General features: G+C 43.0%; 1 protein-coding gene across 1 annotated transcript; it reads right to left on the bottom strand.

Moving 5' to 3' along the window:
- Positions 1 to 705: 705 nt before the first annotated feature.
- LOC100492375 (beta-1,4-galactosyltransferase galt-1) lies at positions 706 to 26,268 on the bottom strand. Its single transcript, XM_031892342.1, has 2 exons — positions 26,195 to 26,268; positions 706 to 2,060 (listed from the first exon to the last, which is right to left on the bottom strand). The coding sequence occupies exon 2, from the start codon at positions 2,026 to 2,028 to the stop codon at positions 733 to 735; it is 1,296 nt and encodes a 431-aa protein (XP_031748202.1). The 5' UTR covers positions 2,029 to 2,060; positions 26,195 to 26,268; the 3' UTR covers positions 706 to 732.
- Positions 26,269 to 27,592: the final 1,324 nt, after the last annotated feature.

The following is a 27,592-nucleotide window of genomic DNA, read 5'->3' as shown; positions in this document are numbered from 1 at the left end:
CAACTTGGGCATTGTTCCCCTTTTATACAATTTTAGCCCTCTAGTGGCTGGGGATAAATACTACATCTATTTCTAGTATAAATAAATCTAAAGCAACTGGACTTGTTAAGTAATCACTGAAGACGTTCTACTACTCATTTAAGCAGCTTCTTCAGTTCAACTGACTGGTATGGGAAGTCCTCAGCATACTGTATGTACTCTTCCACTAATCCAATCACAATAGCCATACCAGTCAGTTGAACGGAAGAAGCTGCTCGGATGAGTAGTGGAACGTCTTCAGTGATTACTTAACAAGTCCAGTTGCTTTAGATTTATTTATACTAGATATACCATGACCTGGATGAATGAAAATCTTCATAGTCACTACATCTAGTTATTTTACTGCCTATACTGCCACCTATTGGTTAAGTAAAGAAATAACGTCCTATGTAAATGGTTTCTGCTGCCTCCTATTGGTTATTTTATGGAAAAAAAAAACATAAAACACCTCCTTACAAGCAACAGGCATGACATATAACCTCCACTATGGCCATCAGGTACACTATTGGGTCATTCAGCCACAGTTCCGAGAATATTTAGGAGAGCAAATAGGCATTTGCCCCACATCCCACCCTAATGTCTTTCATTCTGAGCTTCCCTTGCCATTGTTCCAAGTTCCCCCTCAAGGGGGCAGCCTTACAGTTTGGGAACCACTCACACACTCGGTAAGAGTCAGCAGTTTCGGGTGTTTAATTACAGCTTCTCTAAAACCTGTGTAAGCGTCCGGTTCACATTCACAATTAAGGAACCATTATAGCTCCATATAGTTTTATCCTCAATTAAGGCCTCTCTGGGCAGCTGGGGCTGCAGGGGGCCTCTACAGTGATGAACCAGGGCAGTTTCTAGAGGGACATACTTAGAGTTTTTGTACTGTTTCAGGGTAGAGTGAACAGATGTTTGGATCACTGCCCTCGGATCCACGATCATTTTCCGGGCATTGAAGTAATTGGGTCTGTCCGGTTCCCGGTGTATATACTGCAGTAGGTTGGACCCCGGGACCTCGTTCCATGTAGATGTGTTGGTAAAATTCCCATCGGAAACCACAGTTTGGGGGAAGATATGGTTCTCAAAGAGGAAGATTCCCACGTTGGGGTTTTCCCATTGAAGACTTTCCATCATGGTGTCCCAAGTCCGGTGCTTGAAAGGCAGAATTATTTCATCCTGGTCATTGAGTACAACAAACTTGCTAGAGTACATGTTTCTGTACAAACAGTCATTTAGCGCCGATAATTGTCCATAATAACCAATTTCCGTGCCATCGTTGGGATATTGCCAATTATGAGAGACCTTCAGATATCGCTGAATGTGCCAGGGGATCACCTCCATCGTCCCTTCCTCGGTGTAGTACTGAAGGACCTCCTCCATCTGTCGGCTGCAGTTGTTCAGGTAGACCGTGACTTTTTGGGCGCCCAGTATCTTATACATTTCAATGGTCTGGACGAACTGCAGGACGTTGCTGTAATTCCCAAACATGGCGGAGAAGCAGACGGTGAAGTTGGCAGTAAATTGGCCGGGATCCCTGTTCCTGATTCTGAAGCTGGTGAGATTGTGGACGACTTCAGAAGGAGACCAATGAACCGACACAAATTCCGCTCTACAGTCCGGAGGTTCTGTGCAGATGATATCGGCCAGACCATAAGGGAACCCAAACCGATCCTGATGGATATCAATTCCTGCCCTGGTTGGGTACACATTGGTGTTGGAATTACAGCAGAAGTAACAGTAGAGTTCCTTCACTTCTTTATGGTGGACAATCCCCAAGATCCGGATGATATTTCCCTCCCTGTTATCCTTGTATGCAGATATAATAAAGGTTCTCTGGCCCTTTAATGGTGTGATCGTATCATTGGGTGCTTGGCCTCCACAAATAGACGGGCTTCCCAATCTGGTCAGCTGATACCTCCTCGGCCAATAAAAGTTAAACGACAGTATAAAGCAGGTGATTAGACAAATGCCCCCAAACAAGTGACTCTTTCTTACATGGCACATAGTGTGTTCGGCCGCTCCTTAGGGTTTCATATCTGGGGAGAAGCAAAAGAGAATCCTTAGAAAATGCCCTGAAGGCTGATGATACAAATAATAGTTCTCATTGGGTGCTATTGACTTTATACGGATCACTTGTTTACATCATTGTTTGTCTTGCTGAGTGAAACCTGCATGCCCCACATGACTGACGCTGCCTCGTTAACCAACCAGGGGTGCCCCAAGGTGGAAAAGCTTGATTCACCAGCCTCAATAGGGAGAGGGTTTGCCATGAGTGGGTTGGGCATGGGGCTGAGTTTGGCATAATTTGGGACTAGCCAGATGGATCAGGGTGGAGTTTGGCTTATTTGGGCAGTGCCCATTGTATATGTTGGTAGGACCCACCACCAGAAGGCCCAGGTGTTAAGTTGGCTAGTATTGGGGGGCCCTTGTTTAGTAGTACGGGGCCCCATGATTACTGATGGCACACCCACTGCAAGCAGCCTTGGCGAGCTGGAAACCTTTATCCAAAAATAGAGATAATCCGTGCAAAAAACGGTAAAACAAACCCCAGTGCTATTAGATTTCAGAGCATTATTCAATGTGAATCTAATACTCAATGGGATTCTGTAGGCATGTAAACTGTAGGAGTATAATCGACATTTAGTGTAAGGCTGAGTGTCAGTGCCAGCCTGCCTGTGTAATTGAGCTAATAGAGCAATCAGGCAGAACCAGTATTAAGATAAATCTGATCACAAGATTGCAATTAAATATTGTGATACTGCCAGGTGTTCGTTTACACAGGGCACGGGGACGAGGCTGGCAGGTTTCTCCGAAATGATCGTAGGGCAGCGCCAGGATTTTATTGGTCTTTTATTTGTAATTTCAAAAGGTGTTTGTTTGGGTTAATGTTGCGTGATGGCAGAATTGGCACTGTATTTATCTGCTGTGGGTTCTGGGGTATTATACATGGAATTGGCACTGTATTTATCCTGCTGTGGGTTCTGGGGTATTATACATGGAATTGGCACTGTATTTATCCTGCTGTGGGTTCTGGGGTATTATACATGGAATTGGCACTGTATTTATCCCGCTGTGGGTTCTGGGGTATTATACGTGGAATTGGCACTGTATTTATCTGCTGTGGGTTCTGGGGTATTATACATGGAATTGGCACTGTATTTATCCTGCTGTGGGTTCTGGGGTATTATACATGGAATTGGCACTGTATTTATCCCGATGTGGGTTCTGGGGTATTATACATGGAATTGGCACTGTATTTATCCTGCTGTGGGTTCTGGGGTATTATACATGGAATTGGCACTGTATTTATCCTGCTGTGGGTTCTGGGGTATTATACATGGAATTGGCGCTGTATTTATCCTGCTGTGGGTTCTGGGGTATTATACATGGAATTGGCACTGTATTTATCTGCTGTGGGTTCTGGGGTATTATACATGGAATTGGCACTGTATTTATCCTGCTGTGTGTTCTGGGGTATTATACATGGAATTGGCACTGTATTTATCCCGCTGTGGGTTCTGGGGTATTATACATGGAATTGGCACTGTATTTATCCTGCTGTGGGTTCTGGGGTATTATACATGGAATTGGCGCTGTATTTATCCTGCTGTGGGTTCTGGGGTATTATACATGGAATTGGCACTGTATTTATCTGCTGTGGGTTCTGGGGTATTATACATGGAATTGGCACTGTATTTATCCTGCTGTGGGTTCTGGGGTATTATACATGGAATTGGCGCTGTATTTATCCTGCTGTGGGTTCTGGGGTATTATACATGGAATTGGCACTGTATTTATCTGCTGTGGGTTCTGGGGTATTATACATGGAATTGGCACTGTATTTATCTGCTGTGGGTTCTGGGGTATTATACATGGAATTAGCACTGTATTTATCCTGCTGTGGGTTCTGGGGTATTATACATGGAATTGGCGCTGTATTTATCTGCTGTGGGTTCTGGGGTATTATACATGGAGTTGGCACTGTATTTATCCTGCTGTGGGTCCTGGAGTATTATACATGGAATTGGCACTGTATTTATCCTGTGTGGGTTCTGGGGTATTATACATGGAATTGGCACTGTATTTATCCCGCTGTGGGTTCTGGGGTATTATACATGGAATTGGCACTGTATTTATCCCGCTGTGGGTTCTGGGGTATTATACATGGAATTGGCACTGTATATATCCCGCTGTGGGTTCTGGGGTATTATACATGGAATTGGCACTGTATTTATCTGCTGTGGGTTCTGGGGTATTATATATGGGATTGGCACTGTATTTATCCTGTGTGGGTTCTGGGGTATTATACATGGAATTGGCACTGTATTTATCCTGCTGTGGGTTCTGGGGTATTATACATGGAATTGGCACTGTATTTATCCTGCTGTGGGTTCTGGGGTATTATACATGGAATTGGCACTGTATTTATCCCGCTGTGGGTTCTGGGGTATTATACATGGAATTGGCACTGTATTTATCCTGCTGTGGGTTCTGGGGTATTATACATGGAATTGGCGCTGTATTTATCCTGCTGCGGTTTCTGGGGTATTATACATGGAATTGGCACTGTATTTATCCCGCTGTGGGTTCTGGGGTATTATACATGGAATTGGCACTGTATTTATCCTGTGTGGGTTGTGGGGTATTATACATGGAATTGGCACTGTATTTATCCTGTGTGGGTTCTGGGGTATTATACATGGAATTGGCACTGTATTTATCCCGCTGTGGGTTCTGGGGTATTATACATGGAATTGGCACTGTATATATCCCGCTGTGGGTTCTGGGGTATTATACATGGAATTGGCACTGTATTTATCTGCTGTGGGTTCTGGGGTATTATATATGGGATTGGCACTGTATTTATCCTGTGTGGGTTCTGGGGTATTATACATGGAATTGGCACTGTATTTATCCTGCTGTGGGTTCTGGGGTATTATACATGGAATTGGCACTGTATTTATCCCGCTGTGGGTTCTGGGGTATTATACATGGAATTGGCACTGTATTTATCCTGTGTGGGTTGTGGGGTATTATACATGGAATTGGCACTGTATTTATCCTGTGTGGGTTCTGGGGTATTATACATGGAATTGGCACTGTATTTATCCCGCTGTGGGTTCTGGGGTATTATACATAGAATTGGCACTGTATTTATTCTGCTGTGGGTTCTGGGGTATTATACATGGAATTGGCACTGTATTTATCCTGAGTGGGTTCTGGGGTATTATACATGGAATTGGCACTGTATTTATCCTGCTGTGGGTTCTGGGGTATTATACATGGAATTGGCACTGTATTTATCCTGCTGTGGGTTCTGGGGTATTATACATGGAATTGGCGCTGTATTTATCCTGCTGCGGTTTCTGGGGTATTATACATGGAATTGGCACTGTATTTATCCCGCTGTGGGTTCTGGGGTATTATACATGGAATTGGCACTGTATTTATCCTGTGTGGGTTGTGGGGTATTATACATGGAATTGGCACTGTATTTATCCTGTGTGGGTTCTGGGGTATTATACATGGAATTGGCACTGTATTTATCCCGCTGTGGGTTCTGGGGTATTATACATGGAATTGGCACTGTATATATCCCGCTGTGGGTTCTGGGGTATTATACATGGAATTGGCACTGTATTTATCTGCTGTGGGTTCTGGGGTATTATATATGGGATTGGCACTGTATTTATCCTGTGTGGGTTCTGGGGTATTATACATGGAATTGGCACTGTATTTATCCTGCTGTGGGTTCTGGGGTATTATACATGGAATTGGCACTGTATTTATCCTGCTGCGGGTTCTGGGGTATTATACATGGAATTGGCACTGTATTTATCCCGCTGTGGGTTCTGGGGTATTATACATGGAATTGGCACTGTATTTATCCTGTGTGGGTTGTGGGGTATTATACATGGAATTGGCACTGTATTTATCCTGTGTGGGTTCTGGGGTATTATACATGGAATTGGCACTGTATTTATCCCGCTGTGGGTTCTGGGGTATTATACATAGAATTGGCACTGTATTTATTCTGCTGTGGGTTCTGGGGTATTATACATGGAATTGGCACTGTATTTATCCTGAGTGGGTTCTGGGGTATTATACATGGAATTGGCACTGTATTTATCCTGCTGTGGGTTCTGGGGTATTATACATGGAATTGGCACTGTATTTATCCCGCTGTGGGTTCTGGGGTATTATACATGGAATTGGCACTGTATTTATCCTGCTGTGGGTTCTGGGGTATTATACATGGAATTGGCACTGTATTTTTCCTGTGTGGGTTCTGGGGTATTATACATGGAATTGGCACTGTATTTATCCTGTGTGGGTTCTGGGGTATTATACATGGAATTGGCACTGTATTTATCCCGCTGTGGGTTCTGGGGTATTATACATGGAATTGGCACTGTATTTATCCTGCTGTGGGTTCTGGGGTATTATACATGGAATTGGCACTGTATTTATCCTGCTGTGGGTTTTGGGGTATTATACATGGAATTGGCCCTGTATTTATCCCGCTGTGGGTTCTGGGGTATTATACATGGAATTGGCCCTATATTTATCCCGCTGTGGGTTCTGGAGTATTATACATGGAATTGGCACTGTATTTATCCCGCTGTGGGTTCTGGGTTATTATACATAGAATTGGCACTGTATTTATCCCGCTGTGGGTTCTGGGGTATTATACATGGAATTGGCACTGTATTTATCCCGCTGTGGGTTCTGGGGTATTATACATGGAACTGGCACTGTATATATCCCGCTGTGGGTTCTGGGGTATTATACATGGAATTGGCACTGTATTTATCCTGCTGTGGGTTCTGGGGTATTATACATGGAATTGGCACTGTATTTATTCTGCTGCGGGTTCTGGGGTATTATACATGGAATTGGCACTGTATTTATCCTGCTGTGGGTTCTGGGGTATTATACATGGAATTGGCACTGTATTTATCCTGCTGCGGGTTCTGGGGTATTATACATGGAATTGGCACTGTATTTATCCCGCTGTGGGTTCTGGGGTATTATACATGGAATTGGCACTGTATTTATCCTGCTGTGGGTTCTGGGGTATTATACATGGAATTGGCACTGTATTTATCCCGCTGTGGGTTCTGGGGTATTATACATAGAATTGGCACTGTATTTATCCTGCTGTGGGTTCTGGGGTATTATACATGGAATTGGCACTGTATTTATCCTGTGTGGGTTTTGGGGTATTATACATGGAATTGGCACTGTATTTATCCCGCTGTGGGTTCTGGAGTATTATACATGGAATTGGCACTGTATTTATCCCGCTGTGGGTTCTGGGTTATTATACATGGAATTGGCACTGTATTTATCCTGCTGTGTGTTGTGGGGTATTATACATGGAATTGGCACTGTATTTATCCTGTGTGGGTTCTGGGGTATTATACATGGTATTGGCACTGTATTTATCCCGCTGTGGGTTCTGGGGTATTATACATGGAATTGGCACTGTATTTATCCTGCTGTGGGTTCTGGGGTATTATACATGGAATTGGCACTGTATTTTTCCTGTGTGGGTTCTGGGGTATTATACATGGAATTGGCACTGTATTTATCCCGCTGTGGGTTCTGGGGTATTATACATGGAATTGGCACTGTATTTATCCTGTGTGGGTTCTGGGGTATTATACATGGTATTGGCACTGTATTTATCCCGCTGTGGGTTCTGGGGTATTATACATGTAATTGGCACTGTATTTATCCTGTGTGGGTTCTGGGGTATTATAAATGGAATTGGCACTGTATTTATCCCGCTGTGGGTTCTGGGGTATTATACATGGAATTGGCACTGTATTTATCCTGCTGTGGGTTCTGGGGTATTATACATAGAATTGGCACTGTATTTATCCTGTGTGGGTTCTGGGGTATTACACATGGAATTGGCACTGTATTTATCCTGTGTGGGTTCTGGGGTATTATACATGGAATTGGCACTGTATTTATCCTGCTGTGGGTTCTGGGGTATTATACATGGAATTGGCACTGTATTTATCCTGCTGTGGGTTCTGGGGTATTATACATAGAATTGGCACTGTATTTATCCTGTGTGGGTTCTGGGGTATTATACATGGAATTGGCACTGTATTTATCCTGTGTGGGTTCTGGGGTATTATACATGGAATTTGCACTGTATTTATCCTGTGTGGGTTCTGGGGTATTATACATGGAATTTGCACTGTATTTATCCTGCTGTGGGTTCTGGGGTATTATACATGGAATTGGCACTGTATTTATCCTGCTGTGGGTTCTGGGGTATTATACATGGAATTGGCACTGTATTTATCCTGCTGTGGGTTCTGGGGTATTATACATGGAATTGGCACTGTATTTATCCTGTGTGGGTTCTGGGGTATTATACATGGAATTTGCACTGTATTTATCCTGTGTGGGTTCTGGGGTATTATACATGGAATTTGCACTGTATTTATCCTGCTGTGGGTTCTGGGGTATTATACATGGAATTGGCACTGTATTTATCCCGCTGTGGGTTCTGGGGTATTATACATGGAATTGGCACTGTATTTATCCTGTGTGGGTTCTGGGGTATTATACATGGAATTTGCACTGTATTTATCCTGCTGTGGGTTCTGGGGTATTATACATGGAATTGGCACTGTATTTATCCCGCTGTGGGTTCTGGGGTATTATACATGGAATTGGCGCTGTATTTATCCTGCTGTGGGTTCTGGGGTATTATACATGGAATTGGCACTGTATTTATCTGCTGTGGGTTCTGGGGTATTATACATGGAATTGGCACTGTATTTATCCTGCTGTGGGTTCTGGGGTATTATACATGGAATTGGCGCTGTATTTATCCTGCTGTGGGTTCTGGGGTATTATACATGGAATTGGCACTGTATTTATCTGCTGTGGGTTCTGGGGTATTATACATGGAATTGGCACTGTATTTATCTGCTGTGGGTTCTGGGGTATTATACATGGAATTGGCACTGTATTTATCTGCTGTGGGTTCTGGGGTATTATACATGGAATTGGCACTGTATTTATCCTGCTGTGGGTTCTGGGGTATTATACATGGAATTGGCGCTGTATTTATCCTGCTGTGGGTTCTGGGGTATTATACATGGAATTGGCACTGTATTTATCTGCTGTGGGTTCTGGGGTATTATACATGGAATTGGCACTGTATTTATCTGCTGTGGGTTCTGGGGTATTATACATGGAATTAGCACTGTATTTATCCTGCTGTGGGTTCTGGGGTATTATACATGGAATTGGCGCTGTATTTATCTGCTGTGGGTTCTGGGGTATTATACATGGAGTTGGCACTGTATTTATCCTGCTGTGGGTCCTGGAGTATTATACATGGAATTGGCACTGTATTTATCCTGTGTGGGTTCTGGGGTATTATACATGGAATTGGCACTGTATTTATCCTGCTGTGCGTCCTGGAGTATTATACATGGAATTGGCACTGTATTTATCCCGCTGTGGGTTCTGGGGTATTATACATGGAATTGGCACTGTATTTATCTGCTGTGGGTTCTGGGGTATTATACATGGAATTGGCACTGTATTTATCCTGCTGTGGGTTCTGGGGTATTATACATGGAATTGGCGCTGTATTTATCCTGCTGTGGGTTCTGGGGTATTATACATGGAATTGGCACTGTATTTATCTGCTGTGGGTTCTGGGGTATTATACATGGAATTGGCACTGTATTTATCTGCTGTGGGTTCTGGGGTATTATACATGGAATTAGCACTGTATTTATCCTGCTGTGGGTTCTGGGGTATTATACATGGAATTGGCGCTGTATTTATCTGCTGTGGGTTCTGGGGTATTATACATGGAGTTGGCACTGTATTTATCCTGCTGTGGGTCCTGGAGTATTATACATGGAATTGGCACTGTATTTATCCTGTGTGGGTTCTGGGGTATTATACATGGAATTGGCACTGTATTTATCCTGCTGTGCGTCCTGGAGTATTATACATGGAATTGGCACTGTATTTATCCCGCTGTGGGTTCTGGGGTATTATACATGGAATTGGCACTGTATTTATCCCGCTGTGGGTTCTGGGGTATTATACATGGAATTGGCACTGTATATATCCCGCTGTGGGTTCTGGGGTATTATACATGGAATTGGCACTGTATTTATCTGCTGTGGGTTCTGGGGTATTATATATGGGATTGGCACTGTATTTATCCTGTGTGGGTTCTGGGGTATTATACATGGAATTGGCACTGTATTTATCCTGCTGTGGGTTCTGGGGTATTATACATGGAATTGGCACTGTATTTATCCTGCTGTGGGTTCTGGGGTATTATACATGGAATTGGCACTGTATTTATCCTGCTGTGGGTTCTGGGGTATTATACATGGAATTGGCGCTGTATTTATCCTGCTGCGGTTTCTGGGGTATTATACATGGAATTGGCACTGTATTTATCCCGCTGTGGGTTCTGGGGTATTATACATGGAATTGGCACTGTATTTATCCTGTGTGGGTTGTGGGGTATTATACATGGAATTGGCACTGTATTTATCCTGTGTGGGTTCTGGGGTATTATACATGGAATTGGCACTGTATTTATCCCGCTGTGGGTTCTGGGGTATTATACATGGAATTGGCACTGTATATATCCCGCTGTGGGTTCTGGGGTATTATACATGGAATTGGCACTGTATTTATCTGCTGTGGGTTCTGGGGTATTATATATGGGATTGGCACTGTATTTATCCTGTGTGGGTTCTGGGGTATTATACATGGAATTGGCACTGTATTTATCCTGCTGTGGGTTCTGGGTATTATACATGGAATTGGCACTGTATTTATCCCGCTGTGGGTTCTGGGGTATTATACATGGAATTGGCACTGTATTTATCCTGTGTGGGTTGTGGGGTATTATACATGGAATTGGCACTGTATTTATCCTGTGTGGGTTCTGGGGTATTATACATGGAATTGGCACTGTATTTATCCCGCTGTGGGTTCTGGGGTATTATACATAGAATTGGCACTGTATTTATTCTGCTGTGGGTTCTGGGGTATTATACATGGAATTGGCACTGTATTTATCCTGAGTGGGTTCTGGGGTATTATACATGGAATTGGCACTGTATTTATCCTGCTGTGGGTTCTGGGGTATTATACATGGAATTGGCACTGTATTTATCCTGCTGTGGGTTCTGGGGTATTATACATGGAATTGGCGCTGTATTTATCCTGCTGCGGTTTCTGGGGTATTATACATGGAATTGGCACTGTATTTATCCCGCTGTGGGTTCTGGGGTATTATACATGGAATTGGCACTGTATTTATCCTGTGTGGGTTGTGGGGTATTATACATGGAATTGGCACTGTATTTATCCTGTGTGGGTTCTGGGGTATTATACATGGAATTGGCACTGTATTTATCCCGCTGTGGGTTCTGGGGTATTATACATGGAATTGGCACTGTATATATCCCGCTGTGGGTTCTGGGGTATTATACATGGAATTGGCACTGTATTTATCTGCTGTGGGTTCTGGGGTATTATATATGGGATTGGCACTGTATTTATCCTGTGTGGGTTCTGGGGTATTATACATGGAATTGGCACTGTATTTATCCTGCTGTGGGTTCTGGGGTATTATACATGGAATTGGCACTGTATTTATCCTGCTGCGGTTCTGGGGTATTATACATGGAATTGGCACTGTTTTTATCCCGCTGTGGGTTCTGGGGTATTATACATGGAATTGGCACTGTATTTATCCTGTGTGGGTTGTGGGGTATTATACATGGAATTGGCACTGTATTTATCCTGTGTGGGTTCTGGGGTATTATACATGGAATTGGCACTGTATTTATCCCGCTGTGGGTTCTGGGGTATTATACATAGAATTGGCACTGTATTTATTCTGCTGTGGGTTCTGGGGTATTATACATGGAATTGGCACTGTATTTATCCTGAGTGGGGTTCTGGGGTATTATACATGGAATTGGCACTGTATTTATCCTGCTGTGGGTTCTGGGGTATTATACATGGAATTGGCACTGTATTTATCCCGCTGTGGGTTCTGGGGTATTATACATGGAATTGGCACTGTATTTATCCTGCTGTGGGTTCTGGGGTATTATACATGGAATTGGCACTGTATTTTTCCTGTGTGGGTTCTGGGGTATTATACATGGAATTGGCACTGTATTTATCCTGTGTGGGTTCTGGGGTATTATACATGGAATTGGCACTGTATTTATCCCGCTGTGGGTTCTGGGGTATTATACATGGAATTGGCACTGTATTTATCCTGCTGTGGGTTCTGGGGTATTATACATGGAATTGGCACTGTATTTATCCTGCTGTGGGTTTTGGGGTATTATACATGGAATTGGCCCTGTATTTATCCCGCTGTGGGTTCTGGGGTATTATACATGGAATTGGCCCTATATTTATCCCGCTGTGGGTTCTGGAGTATTATACATGGAATTGGCACTGTATTTATCCCGCTGTGGGTTCTGGGTTATTATACATAGAATTGGCACTGTATTTATCCCGCTGTGGGTTCTGGGGTATTATACATGGAATTGGCACTGTATTTATCCCGCTGTGGGTTCTGGGGTATTATACATGGAACTGGCACTGTATATATCCCGCTGTGGGTTCTGGGGTATTATACATGGAATTGGCACTGTATTTATCCTGCTGTGGGTTCTGGGGTATTATACATGGAATTGGCACTGTATTTATTCTGCTGCGGGTTCTGGGGTATTATACATGGAATTGGCACTGTATTTATCCTGCTGTGGGTTCTGGGGTATTATACATGGAATTGGCACTGTATTTATCCTGCTGCGGGTTCTGGGGTATTATACATGGAATTGGCACTGTATTTATCCCGCTGTGGGTTCTGGGGTATTATACATGGAATTGGCACTGTATTTATCCTGCTGTGGGTTCTGGGGTATTATACATGGAATTGGCACTGTATTTATCCCGCTGTGGGTTCTGGGGTATTATACATAGAATTGGCACTGTATTTATCCTGCTGTGGGTTCTGGGGTATTATACATGGAATTGGCACTGTATTTATCCTGTGTGGGTTTTGGGGTATTATACATGGAATTGGCACTGTATTTATCCCGCTGTGGGTTCTGGAGTATTATACATGGAATTGGCACTGTATTTATCCCGCTGTGGGTTCTGGGTTATTATACATGGAATTGGCACTGTATTTATCCTGCTGTGTGTTGTGGGGTATTATACATGGAATTGGCACTGTATTTATCCTGTGTGGGTTCTGGGGTATTATACATGGTATTGGCACTGTATTTATCCCGCTGTGGGTTCTGGGGTATTATACATGGAATTGGCACTGTATTTATCCTGCTGTGGGTTCTGGGGTATTATACATGGAATTGGCACTGTATTTTTCCTGTGTGGGTTCTGGGGTATTATACATGGAATTGGCACTGTATTTATCCCGCTGTGGGTTCTGGGGTATTATACATGGAATTGGCACTGTATTTATCCTGCTGTGGGTTCTGGGGTATTATACATGGTATTGGCACTGTATTTATCCCGCTGTGGGTTCTGGGGTATTATACATGGAATTGGCACTGTATTTATCCTGTGTGGGTTCTGGGGTATTATAAATGGAATTGGCACTGTATTTATCCCGCTGTGGGTTCTGGGGTATTATACATGGAATTGGCACTGTATTTATCCTGTGTGGGTTCTGGGGTATTATAAATGGAATTGGCACTGTATTTATCCCCCTGTGGGTTCTGGGGTATTATACATGGAATTGGCACTGTATTTATCCTGCTGTGGGTTCTGGGGTATTATACATAGAATTGGCACTGTATTTATCCTGTGTGGGTTCTGGGGTATTACACATGGAATTGGCACTGTATTTATCCTGTGTGGGTTCTGGGGTATTATACATGGAATTGGCACTGTATTTATCCTGCTGTGGGTTCTGGGGGTATTATACATGGAATTGGCACTGTATTTATCCTGCTGTGGGTTCTGGGGTATTATACATAGAATTGGCACTGTATTTATCCTGTGTGGGTTCTGGGGTATTATACATGGAATTGGCACTGTATTTATCCTGTGTGGGTTCTGGGGTATTATACATGGAATTTGCACTGTATTTATCCTGTGTGGGTTCTGGGGTATTATACATGGAATTTGCACTGTATTTATCCTGCTGTGGGTTCTGGGGTATTATACATGGAATTGGCACTGTATTTATCCTGCTGTGGGTTCTGGGGTATTATACATGGAATTGGCACTGTATTTATCCTGCTGTGGGTTCTGGGGTATTATACATGGAATTGGCACTGTATTTATCCTGTGTGGGTTCTGGGGTATTATACATGGAATTTGCACTGTATTTATCCTGTGTGGGTTCTGGGGTATTATACATGGAATTTGCACTGTATTTATCCTGCTGTGGGTTCTGGGGTATTATACATGGAATTGGCACTGTATTTATCCCGCTGTGGGTTCTGGGGTATTATACATGGAATTGGCACTGTATTTATCCTGTGTGGGTTCTGGGGTATTATACATGGAATTTGCACTGTATTTATCCTGCTGTGGGTTCTGGGGTATTATACATGGAATTGGCACTGTATTTATCTGCTGTGGGTTCTGGGGTATTATACATGGAATTGGCACTGTATTTATCCTGCTGTGGGTTCTGGGGTATTATACATGGAATTGGCACTGTATTTATCCTGTGTGGGTTCTGGGGTATTATACATGGAATTGGCACTGTATTTATCCTGTGTGGGTTCTGGGGTATTATACATGGAATTGGCACTGTATTTATCCTGTGTGGGTTCTGGGGTATTATACATGGAATTGGCACTGTATTTATCTGCTGTGGGTTCTGGGGTATTATACATGGAATTGGCACTGTATTTATCTGCTGTGGGTTCTGGGGTATTATACATGGAATTGGCACTGTATTTATCTGCTGTGGGTTCTGGGGTATTATACATGGAATTGGCACTGTATTTATCCTGCTGTGGGTTCTGGGGTATTATACATGGAATTGGCACTGTATTTATCCTGCTGTGGGTTCTGGGGTATTATACATGGAATTGGCACTGTATTTATCCTGCTGTGGGTTCTGGGGTATTATACATGGAATTGGCGCTGTATTTATCCTGTGTGGGTTCTGGGGTATTATACATGGAATTGGCACTGTATTTATCCTGCTGTGGGTTCTGGGGTATTATACATGGAATTGGCACTGTATTTATCCTGCTGTGGGTTCTGGGGTATTATACATGGAATTGGCACTGTATTTATCCCGCTGTGGGTTCTGGGGTATTATACATGGAATTGGCACTGTATTTATCCTGCTGTGGGTTCTGGGGTATTATACATGGAATTGGCACTGTATTTATCCTGTGTGGGTTCTGGGGTATTATACATGGAATTGGCACTGTATTTATCCTGTGTGGGTTCTGGGGTATTATACATGGAATTATCTAGTAGAATTAAGTCTAAAACAACTGGACTTTTTTGAGTTTTTCTTTAAACTTTTCACTGTGTGAACTGTTGTGAAACCGCAGGGGGGAAAGGAAGTCAAAGCGGCATTGTATATTGATGACAAGTGGTACAGCAGGCTTTTCATCAACATACAATGCTGTTTTGACATCCTTATCCTGAAGGTTTCACAACAGTATACACATCCAGCCATGTACTTTGAAGGATTAACACTTGCATCAAAGAGAATCATGGTACCATTGTGGCTGGATCATAGCTTCTTATCCCTGTCAGTTTCAGCCAACACCTAACTGAGTAAGTTCAATGGAACCATTATGTTTGGATGCCTGTGACTGTACTACCCTCAAGGGTTTCCCTAACCGTCATTTGAACTGAAAAAGCCACTTGGAGGAGTGGTGAAACGTTTTCAATAAAAAAACTCGGTTGTTTTAGACTTAATTCTACTAGATACTGTATATCATGACCTGGATGAATAAGAATCTTCATAGATATAAAGAGAATTGGCACTGTATTTATACTGCTGTGGGTTCCGGGGTATTATACATGGAATTGGCACTGTATTTATCCTGCTGTGGGTTCCGGGGTATTAAACATGGAATTGGCACTGTATTTATCCTGCTGTGGGTTCTGGGGTATTATACATGGAATTGGCACTGTATTTATCCTGTGTGGGTTCTGGGGTATTATACATGGAATTGGCACTGTATTTATCCTGTGTGGGTTCTGGGGTATTATACATGGAATTGGCACTGTATTTATCTGCTGTGGGTTCTGGGGTATTATACATGGAATTGGCACTGTATTTATCCTGCTGTGGGTTCTGGGGTATTATACATGGAATTGGCACTGTATTTATCCTGCTGTGGGTTCTGGGGTATTATACATGGAATTAGCACTGTATTTATCCTGCTGTGGGTTCTGGGGTATTATACATGGAATTGGCACTGTATTTATCCTGCTGTGGGTTCTGGGGTATTATACATGGAATTGGCACTGTATTTATCCCGCTGTGGGTTCTGGGGTATTATACATGGAATTGGCACTGTATTTATCCTGCTGGGTGTTCTGGGGTATTATACATGGAATTGGCACTATATTTATCCTGCTGGGTGTTCTGGGGTATTATACATGGAATTGGCACTGTATTTATCCCGCTGTGGGTTCTGGGGTATTATACATGGAATTGGCACTGTATTTATCCTGGTGTGGGTTCTGGGGTATTATACATGGAATTGGCACTGTATTTATCCTGCTGTGGGTTCTGGGGTATTATACATGGAATTGGCACTGTATTTATCCTGGTGTGGGTTCTGGGGTATTATACATGGAATTGGCACTGTATTTATCCTGTGTGGGTTCTGGGGTATTATACATGGAATTGGCACTGTATTTATCCCGCTGTGGGTTCTGGGGTATTATACATGGAATTGGCACTGTATTTATCCTGCTGTGGGTTCTGGGGTATTACACATGGAATTGGCACTGTATTTATCCTGTGTGGGTTCTGGGGTATTATACATGGAATTGGCACTGTATTTATCCCGCTGTGGGTTCTGGGGTATTATACATGGAATTGGCACTGTATTTATCCTGCTGTGGGTTCTGGGGTATTATACATGGAATTGGCACTGTATTTATCCCGCTGTGGGTTCTGGGGTATTATACATGGAATTGGCGCTGTATTTATCCTGCTGTGGGTTCTGGGGTATTATACATGGAATTGGCGCTGTATTTATCCTGCTGTGGGTTCTGGGGTATTATACATGGAATTGGCACTGTATTTATCTGCTGTGGGTTCTGGGGTATTATACATGGAATTGGCACTGTATTTATCTGCTGTGGGTTCTGGGGTATTATACATGGAATTGGCACTGTATTTATCCTGCTGTGGGTTCTGGGGTATTATACATGGAATTGGCACTGTATTTATCCTGCTGTGGGTTCTGGGGTATTATACATGGAATTGGCACTGTATTTATCCTGCTGTGGGTTCTGGGGTATTATACATGGAATTGGCACTGTATTTATCCTGCTGTGGGTTCTGGGGTATTATACATGGAATTGGCACTGTATTTATCACGCTGTGGGTTCTGGGGTATTATACATTGAATTATCTAGTAGAATTAAGTCTAAAACAACTGGACTTTTCTGAGTTTTTCTTGAAACTTTTCACTGTTTCACTGTGTGAACTGTTGTGAAACCGCAGGGGGGAAAGGAAGTCAAAGCGGCATTGTATATTGATGACAAGTGGTACAGCAGGCTTTTCATCAACATGCAATGCTGTTTTGACATCCTTACCCTGAAGGTTTCACAACAGTATACACATCCAGCCATGTACTTTGAAGGATTAACACTTGCATCAAAGAGAATCATGGTACCATTGTGGCTGGATCATAGCTTCTTACCCCTGTCAGTTTCAGCCAACACCTAACTGAGTAAGTTCAATGGAACCATTATGATTGGATGCCTGTGACTGTACTACCCTCAAGGGTTTCCCTAACCGTCATTTGAACTGAAAAAGCCACTTGGAGGAGTGGTGAAACGTTTTCAATAAAAAACTCGGTTGTTTTAGACTTAATTCTACTAGATACTGTATATCATGACCTGGATGAATAAGAATCTTCATAGATATAAAGGGAATTGGCACTGTATTTATACTGCTGTGGGTTCTGGGGTATTATACACGGAATTGGCACTGTATTTATCCTGCTGTGGGTTCTGGGGTATTATACATGGAATTGGCACTGTATTTATCCCGCTGTGGGTTCTGGGGTATTATACATGGAATTGGCACTGTATTTATCCTGCTGTAGGTTCTGGGGTATTATACATGGAATTGGCACTGTATTTATCTCGCTGTGGGTTCTGGGGTATTATACATGGAATTGGCACTGTATTTATCTGCTGTGAGTTCTGGGGTATTATACATGGAATTGGCACTGTATTTATCCTGCTGTGGGTTCTGGGGTATTATACATGGAATTGGCACTGTATTTATCCTGCTGTGGGTTCTGGGGTATTATACATGGAATTGGCACTGTATTTATCCCGCTGTGGGTTCTGGGGTATTATACATGGAATTGGCACTGTATTTATCCTGCTGTGGGTTCTGGGGTATTATACATGGAATTAGCACTGTATTTATCCTGCTGTGAGTTCTGGGGTATTATACATGGAATTGGCACTGTATTTATCCTGCTGTGGGTTCTGGGGTATTATACATGGAATTGGCACTGTATTTATCCCGCTATGGGTTCTGGGGTATTATACAGGGAATTGGCACTGTATTTATCCCGCTGTTGGTTCTGGGGTATTATACATGGAATTGGCACTGTATTTATACTGCTGTGAGTTCTGGGGTATTATACATGGAATTGGCACTGTATTTATCCTGCTGTGGGTTCTGGGGTATTACACATGGAATTGGCACTGTATTTATCTGCTGTGGGTTCTGGGGTATTACACATGGAATTGGCACTGTATTTATCCTGCTGTGGGTTCTGGGGTATTATACATGGAATTGGCACTATATTTATCCTGCTGTGTGTTCTGGGGTATTATACATGGAATTGGCACTGTATTATCCGCTGTGGGTTCTGGGGTATTATACATGGAATTGGCACTGTATTTATCTGCTGTGGTTCTGGGGTATTATAAATGGAATTGGCACTGTATTTATCCCGCTGTGTGTTCTGGGGTATTATACATGGAATTGGCACTGTATTTATCCCGCTGTGGGTTCTGGGGTATTATACATGGAATTGGCACTGTATTTATCTGCTGTGGGTTCTGGGGTATTATAAATGGAATTGGCACTGTATTTATCCCGCTGTGGGTTCTGGGGTATTATACATGGAATTGGCACTGTATTTATCCTGCTGTGGGTTCTGGGGTATTACACATGGAATTGGCACTGTATTTATCCTGCTGTGGGTTCTGGGGTATTACACATGGAATTGGCACTGTATTTATTCTGCTGTGGGTTCTGGGGGTATTATACATGGAATTGGCACTGTATTTATCCTGCTGTGGGTTCTGGGGTATTATACATGGAATTGGCACTGTATTTATCCCGCTGTGGGTTTCTGGGGTATTATACATGGAATTGGCACTGTATTTATCCTGCTGTGGGTTCTGGGGTATTATACATGGAATTGGCACTGTATTTATCCTGCTGTGGGTTCTGGGGTATTATACATGGAATTGGCCCTGTATTTATCCTGCTGTGGGTTCTGGGGTATTATACATGGAATTGGCACTGTATTTATCTGCTGTGGGTTCTGGGGTATTATACATGGAATTGGCACTGTATTTATCCCGCTGTGGGTTCTGGGGGTATTATACATGGAATTGGCACTGTATTTATCCTGCTGTGGGTTCTGGGGTATTATACATGGAATTGGCACTGTATTTATCCTGCTGTGGGTTCTGGGGTATTATACATGGAATTGGCACTGTATTTATCCTGCTGTGGGTTCTGGGGTATTATACATGGAATTGGCCCTGTATTTATCCTGCTGTGGGTTCTGGGGTATTATACATGGAATTGGCACTGTATTTATCTGCTGTGGGTTCTGGGGTATTATACATGGAATTGGCACTGTATTTATCCTGCTGTGGGTTCTGGGGTATTATACATGGAATTGGCACTGTATTTATCCTGCTGTGGGTTCTGGGGTATTACACATGGAATTGGCACTGTATTTATCCTGCTGTGGGTTCTGGGGTATTATACATGGAATTGGCCCTGTATTTATCCTGCTGTGGGTTCTGGGGTATTATACATGGAATTGGCACTGTATTTATCCTGCTGTGGGTTCTGGGGTATTATACATGGAATTGGCACTGTATTTATCCTGCTGTGGGTTCTGGGGGTATTATACATGGAATTGGCACTGTATTTATCCCGCTGTGGGTTCTGGGGTATTATACATGGAATTGGCACTGTATTTATCCTGTGTGGGTTCTGGGGTATTATACATTGAATTATCTAGTAGAATTAAGTCTAAAACAACTGGACTTTTCTGAGTTTTTCTTGAAACTTTTCACTGTTTCACTGTGTGAACTGTTGTGAAACCGCAGGGGGGAAAGGAAGTCAAAGCGGCATTGTATATTGATGACAAGTGGTACAGCAGGCTTTTCATCAACATACAATGCTGTTTTGACATCCTTACCCTGAAGGTTTCACAACAGTATACACATCCAGCCATGTACTTTGAAGGATTAACACTTGCATCAAAGAGAATCATGGTACCATTGTGGCTGGATCATAGCTTCTTACCCCTGTCAGTTTCAGCCAACACCTAACTGAGTAAGTTCAATGGAACCATTATGATTGGATGCCTGTGACTGTACTACCCTCAAGGGTTTCCCTAACTGTCATTTGAACTGAAAAAGCCACTCAGAGGAGTGCTGAAACGTTTTCAATAAAAAAACTCGGTTGTTTTAGACTTAATTCTACTAGATACTGTATATCATGACCTGGATGAATAAGAATCTTCATAGATATAAAGGGAATTGGCACTGTATTTATACTGCTGTGGGTTCCGGGGTATTATACATGGAATTGGCACTGTATTTATCCTGCTGTGGGTTCTGGGGTATTATACCTGGAATTGGCACTGTATTTATACTGCTGTGGGTTCTGGGGTATTATACATGGAATTGGCACTGTATTTATCCCGCTGTGGGTTCTGGGGTATTATACATGGAATTGGCACTGTATTTATCCTGCTGTGGGTTCTGGGGTATTATACATGGAATTGGCACTGTATTTATCCTGCTGTGGGTTCTGGGGTATTATACATGGAATTGGCACTGTATTTATCCCGCTGTGGGTTCTGGGGTATTATACATGGAATTGGCACTGTATTTATCCCGCTGTGGGTTCTGGGGTATTATACATGGAATTGGCACTGTATTTATCCCGCTGTGGGTTCTGGGGTATTATACATGGAATTGGCACTGTATTTATCTGCTGTGGGTTCTGGGGTATTATACATGGAATTGGCACTGTATTTATCCCGCTGTGGGTTCTGGGGGTATTATACATGGAATTGGCACTGTATTTATCCCGCTGTGGGTTCTGGGGTATTATAAATGGAATTGGCACTGTATTTATCCTGCTGTGGGTTCTGGGGTATTATACATGGAATTGGCACTGTATTTATCCTGCTGTGGGTTCTGGGGTATTATACATGGAATTGGCACTGTATTTATCTGCTGTGGGTTCTGGGGTATTATACATGGAATTGGCACTGTATTTATCTGCTGTGGGTTCTGGGGTATTATACATGGAATTGGCACTGTATTTATCCTGCTGTGGGTTCTGGGGTATTATACATGGAATTGGCACTGTATTTATCCTGCTGTGAGTTCTGGGGTATTATACATGGAATTGGCACTGTATTTATCCTGTGTGGGTTCTGGGGTATTATACATGGAATTGGCACTGTATTTATCCTGCTGTGGGTTCTGGGGTATTATACATGGAATTGGCACTGTATTTATCTGCTGTGGGTTCTGGGGTATTATACATGGAATTGGCACTGTATTTATCCTGTGTGGGTTCTGGGGTATTATACATGGAATTGGCACTGTATTTATCCTGTGTGGGTTCTGGGGTATTATACATGGAATTGGCACTGTATTTATCCTGCTGTGGGTTCTGGGGTATTATACATGGAATTGGCACTGTATTTATCTGCTGTGGGTTCTGGGGTATTATACATGGAATTGGCACTGTATTTATCTGCTGTGGGTTCTGGGGTATTATACATGGAATTGGCACTGTATTTATCCCGCTGTGGGTTCTGGGGGTATTATACATGGAATTGGCACTGTATTTATCCCGCTGTGGGTTCTGGGGTATTATACATGGAATTGGCACTGTATTTATCTGCTGTGGGTTCTGGGGTATTATACATGGAATTGGCACTGTATTTATCCTGCTGTGGGTTCTGGGGTATTATACATGGAATTGGCACTGTATTTATCTGCTGTGGGTTCTGGGGTATTATACATGGAATTGGCACTGTATTTATCCTGCTGTGGGTTCTGGGGTATTATACATGGAATTGGCGCTGTATTTATCCTGATGTGGGTTCTGGGGTATTATACATGGAATTGGCACTGTATTTATCCCGCTGTGGGTTCTGGGGTATTATACATGGAATTGGCACTGTATTTATCCTGCTGTGGGTTCTGGGGTATTATACATGGAATTGGCACTGTATTTATCCTGCTGTGGGTTCTGGGGTATTATACATGGAATTGGCACTGTATTTATCCTGCTGTGGGTTCTGGGGTATTATACCTGGAATTGGCACTGTATTTATCCCGCTGTGGGTTCTGGGGTATTATACATGGAATTGGCACTGTATTTATCCTGCTGTGGGTTCTGGGGTATTATACATGGAATTGGCGCTGTATTTATCCCGCTGTGTGTTTCGAGATACTGTTTATATTGTTTTTGAATTATTTGCCTTCTGCCTCTGCCTCTTTCCACCTTTAACTTGTATTACTTATCTGTCTGTTTTAACCTTCTCCTACTTATATTCCAGCTTCTCTCGTGAACAACTGCCTGGTTGCTAGGGTGATTCGGACCCTAGCAACCAGGCAGCTGCTCAAATTCCAAAACTGGAGAGCTGCTGAACAAAAAAGCTAAATAATTCAAAAACCACAAATATTAAAGGACAAAGACCAATTGCAAATTGCAACCCACTTTGGGGCCGCTGATTGTTTCAGGGTGTCATCTTGGTCTTGACCCAAGTCCAGTAGACCCCCAACTATTCTCTGTTTTATAGACTTAGCGTCTCTAGAGGGAAACCCAGGTCAACAACCGGCCTGCCAGGCTTGCCAGCTTGGGCAACAATGGCATTGATAGGGAGTGTATATAAAGAGGGCGTACCCTAACATTCCAGGCTGGATCTGGGGTACAGCTGCGCCTTTATATATTCAGCTAAAAACATTATGAGTAACTCTTTTCTTCCTTTGTTTCATTTTATTTACTCATCTTATCCTTATGTGATATTGTTATACAAACTAAACAATATCACCTGGCTGCCGGCTGAGTTATACAGGGAACTCTGAGTATCACTCATGTATTATAAGGGATAATGTACCCCCTACTGTAAATGATAAGGATATTAGCAGTCACTGAGGGGTTCTGTGCCCCCCATATAAAGGCACAAGGCTGCAGGCTGAGTTATACAGGGAACTCTGAGTATCACTCATGTATTATAAGGGATAATGTACCCCCTACTGTAAATGATAAGGATATTAGCAGTCACTGAGGGGTTCTGTGCCCATATAAAGGCACAAGGCTGCAGGCTGAGTTATACAGGGAACTCTGAGTATCACTCATGTATTATAAGGGATAATGTACCCCCTACTGTAAATGATAAGGATATTAGCAGTCACTGAGGGGTTCTGTGCCCATATAAAGGCACAAGGCTGCAGGCTGAGTTATACAGGGAACTCTGAGTATCACTCATGTATTATAAGGGATAATGTACCCCCTACTGTAAATGATAAGGATATTAGCAGTCACTGAGGGGTTCTGTGCCCATATAAAGGCACAAGGCTGCAGGCTGAGTTATACAGGGAACTCTGAGTATCACTCATGTATTATAAGGGATAATGTACCCCCTACTGTAAATGATAAGGATATTAGCAGTCACTGAGGGGTTCTGTGCCCCCCCATATAAAGGCACAAGGCTGCAGGCTGAGTTATACAGGGAACTCTGAGTATCACTCATGTATTATAAGGGATAATGTACCCCCTAGTGTAAATGATAAGGATATTAGCAGTCACTGAGGGGTTCTGTGCCCCCCATATAAAGGCACAAGGCTGCAGGCTGAGTTATACAGGGAACTCTGAGTATCACTCATGTATTATAAGGGATAATGTACCCCCTACTGTAAATGATAAGGATATTAGCAGTCACTGAGGGGTTCTGTGCCCCCCATATAAAGGCACAAGGCTGCAGGCTGAGTTATACAGGGAACTCTGAGTATCACTCATGTATTATAAGGGATAATGTACCCCCTACTGTAAATGATAAGGATATTAGCAGTCACTGAGGGGTTCTGTGCCCCCCATATAAAGGCACAAGGCTGCAGGCTGAGTTATACAGGGAACTCTGAGTATCACTCATGTATTATAAGGGATAATGTACCCCCTACTGTAAATGATAAGGATATTAGCAGTCACTGAGGGGTTCTGTGCCCCCCATATAAAGGCACAAGGCTGCAGGCTGAGTTATACAGGGAACTCTGAGTATCACTCATGTATTATAAGGGATAATGTACCCCCTACTGTAAATGATAAGGATATTAGCAGTCACTGAGGGGTTCTGTGCCCCCCATATAAAGGCACAAGGCTGCAGGCTGAGTTATACAGGGAACTCTGAGTATCACTCATGTATTATAAGGGATAATGTACCCCCTACTGTAAATGATAAGGATATTAGCAGTCACTGAGGGGTTCTGTGCCCCCCATATAAAGGCACAAGGCTGCAGGCTGAGTTATACAGGGAACTCTGAGTATCACTCATGTATTATAAGGGATAATGTACCCCCTACTGTAAATGATAAGGATATTAGAAGTCCCTGAGGGGTTCGGGTGCTGAGCGGTGAGGGATTTTTTTTTCTGGTTTTGTTTATTCACTTGAAACTGCCGCAGACACTGGGTTTTTATGAGAAACTGATCCCCATTCACATATACATATTGTAAGGGATCTGTTATCCAGAATGCTTGGGACCTGGGCTCCTCTGGATAAGGGGTTTTCTGTAACCTTAAACCTATTTAAAAAAAAATAAAATAAATAATCCCCGTAGGAATCATGCAGCTGTTTCCCATCACGTACAGGGGACAGTTTTATTACTATGGAGAAAAATCGTTTTTGAAAAAAAGACCCTAAATGGTTTGTTTGAAATGGACTGTAGGCGCGATGGGCTTCCCATAATTCCAAGCTTTCTGGATATTTGGTTTCTGGATGAGGGATCCCAAAGCTGTGGGTATATATATATATATTTTACTTTTTATTTATATGAAGGGGAATGTGCCGGATCTGTGTATATATTATATAAATATATATATATATATACAGTATATATATATATATATATATATATATAAACAAAAGGCTCACAGTTGGGCAGACAAGCCCAGACCGGCAGCCTCATATCTCCGGGGGTTTTTGCCCGGCGCTTGTGGGTTCAACTCTGTGTAAAAACAAAACAGCAAAGGGGAATAGAAGAAACTTTTTTAACCCAAAAATGGGTTCTCAGGGAGGGGGGGGGGCCATAATTACCCTAAATAATGGGACGTTCCATCTTCGTTAGAACATTTATAAAAAAACAACACGAATATCTGGTTGAAAAAACGGTGGTTTATATAAATATATAAACAATACAGCCTGGGGGGACGGGGGGGCCCAGAGCTGTATAGTAACCCCCCCCCCGCCAAAAGCTCCTCAGTGTAGTGGTAGGCAGTTAGCAAGTGTAGCCCCCCCCCCCACATACATCCCTATAGAATGAGCCTGTGTAGCTATTGGGGGGGTTCCTGTGGCCCCAGGCAGGTAGACTATGAGCCTAATGGGGGGGGGCAGGGGGGGGTAATTAAGGCTATGAAGCCCCTTACCTTAAGGGTAACGCCTGTGAGTGGTTCCTTCTCGGGAGGGAGACAAGTGCCACAGAGGGAGGCGCCTGGGAGCATCTTATATGTGAGATTTGCCCTCCCCCTCCCGCCCCTGAGAGCAGTCACAAGAGAGACAGTTCCCTGTCCCCGTTCCAGAAATGAGCAACACACGGGGGTGAAGTCTCTTTGAAATATATACGGTTATTTGCATAGCGTGCAATAAACTGATAGGGCACCTTTACAGGATGTTAAAGGGAAAGTAAACCCCCCCCCCCCACCTTTTTGACAAAAACTCTTTCAGCCGGGGGTATGCAGAAAAGGGGCTGAAAACATCGGACCTCCCAGAAAATACATATAAATGCATTTTATATACCTGTTTCCACAGATTGAAAGGAAGCCATGATACTCATAGGAACTGTTTCCCTTAGGCTCACAGTGTACTGCAGCCCACCCTTTGCCTTATTCTTTTATAAAGGGAAGGCTGCTGGGAACAAAGAAAATAATAATAATTGCGACTCCGCGACTGCTTTCCAGAGTATCAGTGCCCCCATCCACTGTGGGAAGTCACGACTTCACCATGGATCACACTGTGAGCCTAAGGGGGGGTTGGGAAATGGTCTCTGCGAGCACAGGCAGACTATGATGGTTTTCTTTTCAATCTGTGGATGGTCTGTGTAAAAAATAATACTTGATGGGGTATCAGGAGTAGATACCATGCTACTTATATGAACTGTTTCCCAACCCCCCTTAGGCTCACAGTGTAATGCAGCCCACCCTTTGCCTTGTTCTTTTATAAAGGGAAGGCTGCTGGGAACAAAGAAAATAATAATAATTGCGACTCCGCGACTCCTTTCCAGAGTATCTGTGCCCCCATCCACTGTGGGAAGTCACGACTTCACCATGGATCACACTGTGAGCCTAAGGGGGGGTTGGGAAATGGTCTTTGCGAGCACAGGCAGACTATCATGGTTTTCTTTTCAATCTGCGGAAGGTCTGTGTAAAAAATAATACTTGATGGGGTATCAAAAGAAGATACCATGATACTCATATGAACCATTTCCCAAACCCCCTTAGGCTCACAGTGTAATGCAGCCCCGCCCCTTTGCCTTGTTCTTTTATAAAGGGAAGGCTGCTGGGAACAAAGAAAATAATAATAATTGCGAGTCCAGGACTGCTTTCCAGAGTATCTGTGCCCCATCCACTGTGGGAAGTCCCAGAAGTCACGACTTCACCATGGATCACACTGTGAGCCTAAGGGGGGTTGGGAATTGGTCTCTGCGAGCACAGGCAGACTATCATGGTTTTCTTTTCAATCTGTGGAAGGTCTGTGTAAAAAATAAGAAGAAGAATAAGAAGATACCATGATACTCATATGAATTGTTTCCCAACCCCCCTTAGGCT

This window comes from Xenopus tropicalis, chromosome 8, assembly GCF_000004195.4.
Source record: "Xenopus tropicalis strain Nigerian chromosome 8, UCB_Xtro_10.0, whole genome shotgun sequence".
Lineage (NCBI taxonomy): Eukaryota > Metazoa > Chordata > Amphibia > Anura > Pipidae > Xenopus > Xenopus tropicalis.
This window is presented reverse-complemented; position numbering and strand designations above follow the sequence as displayed.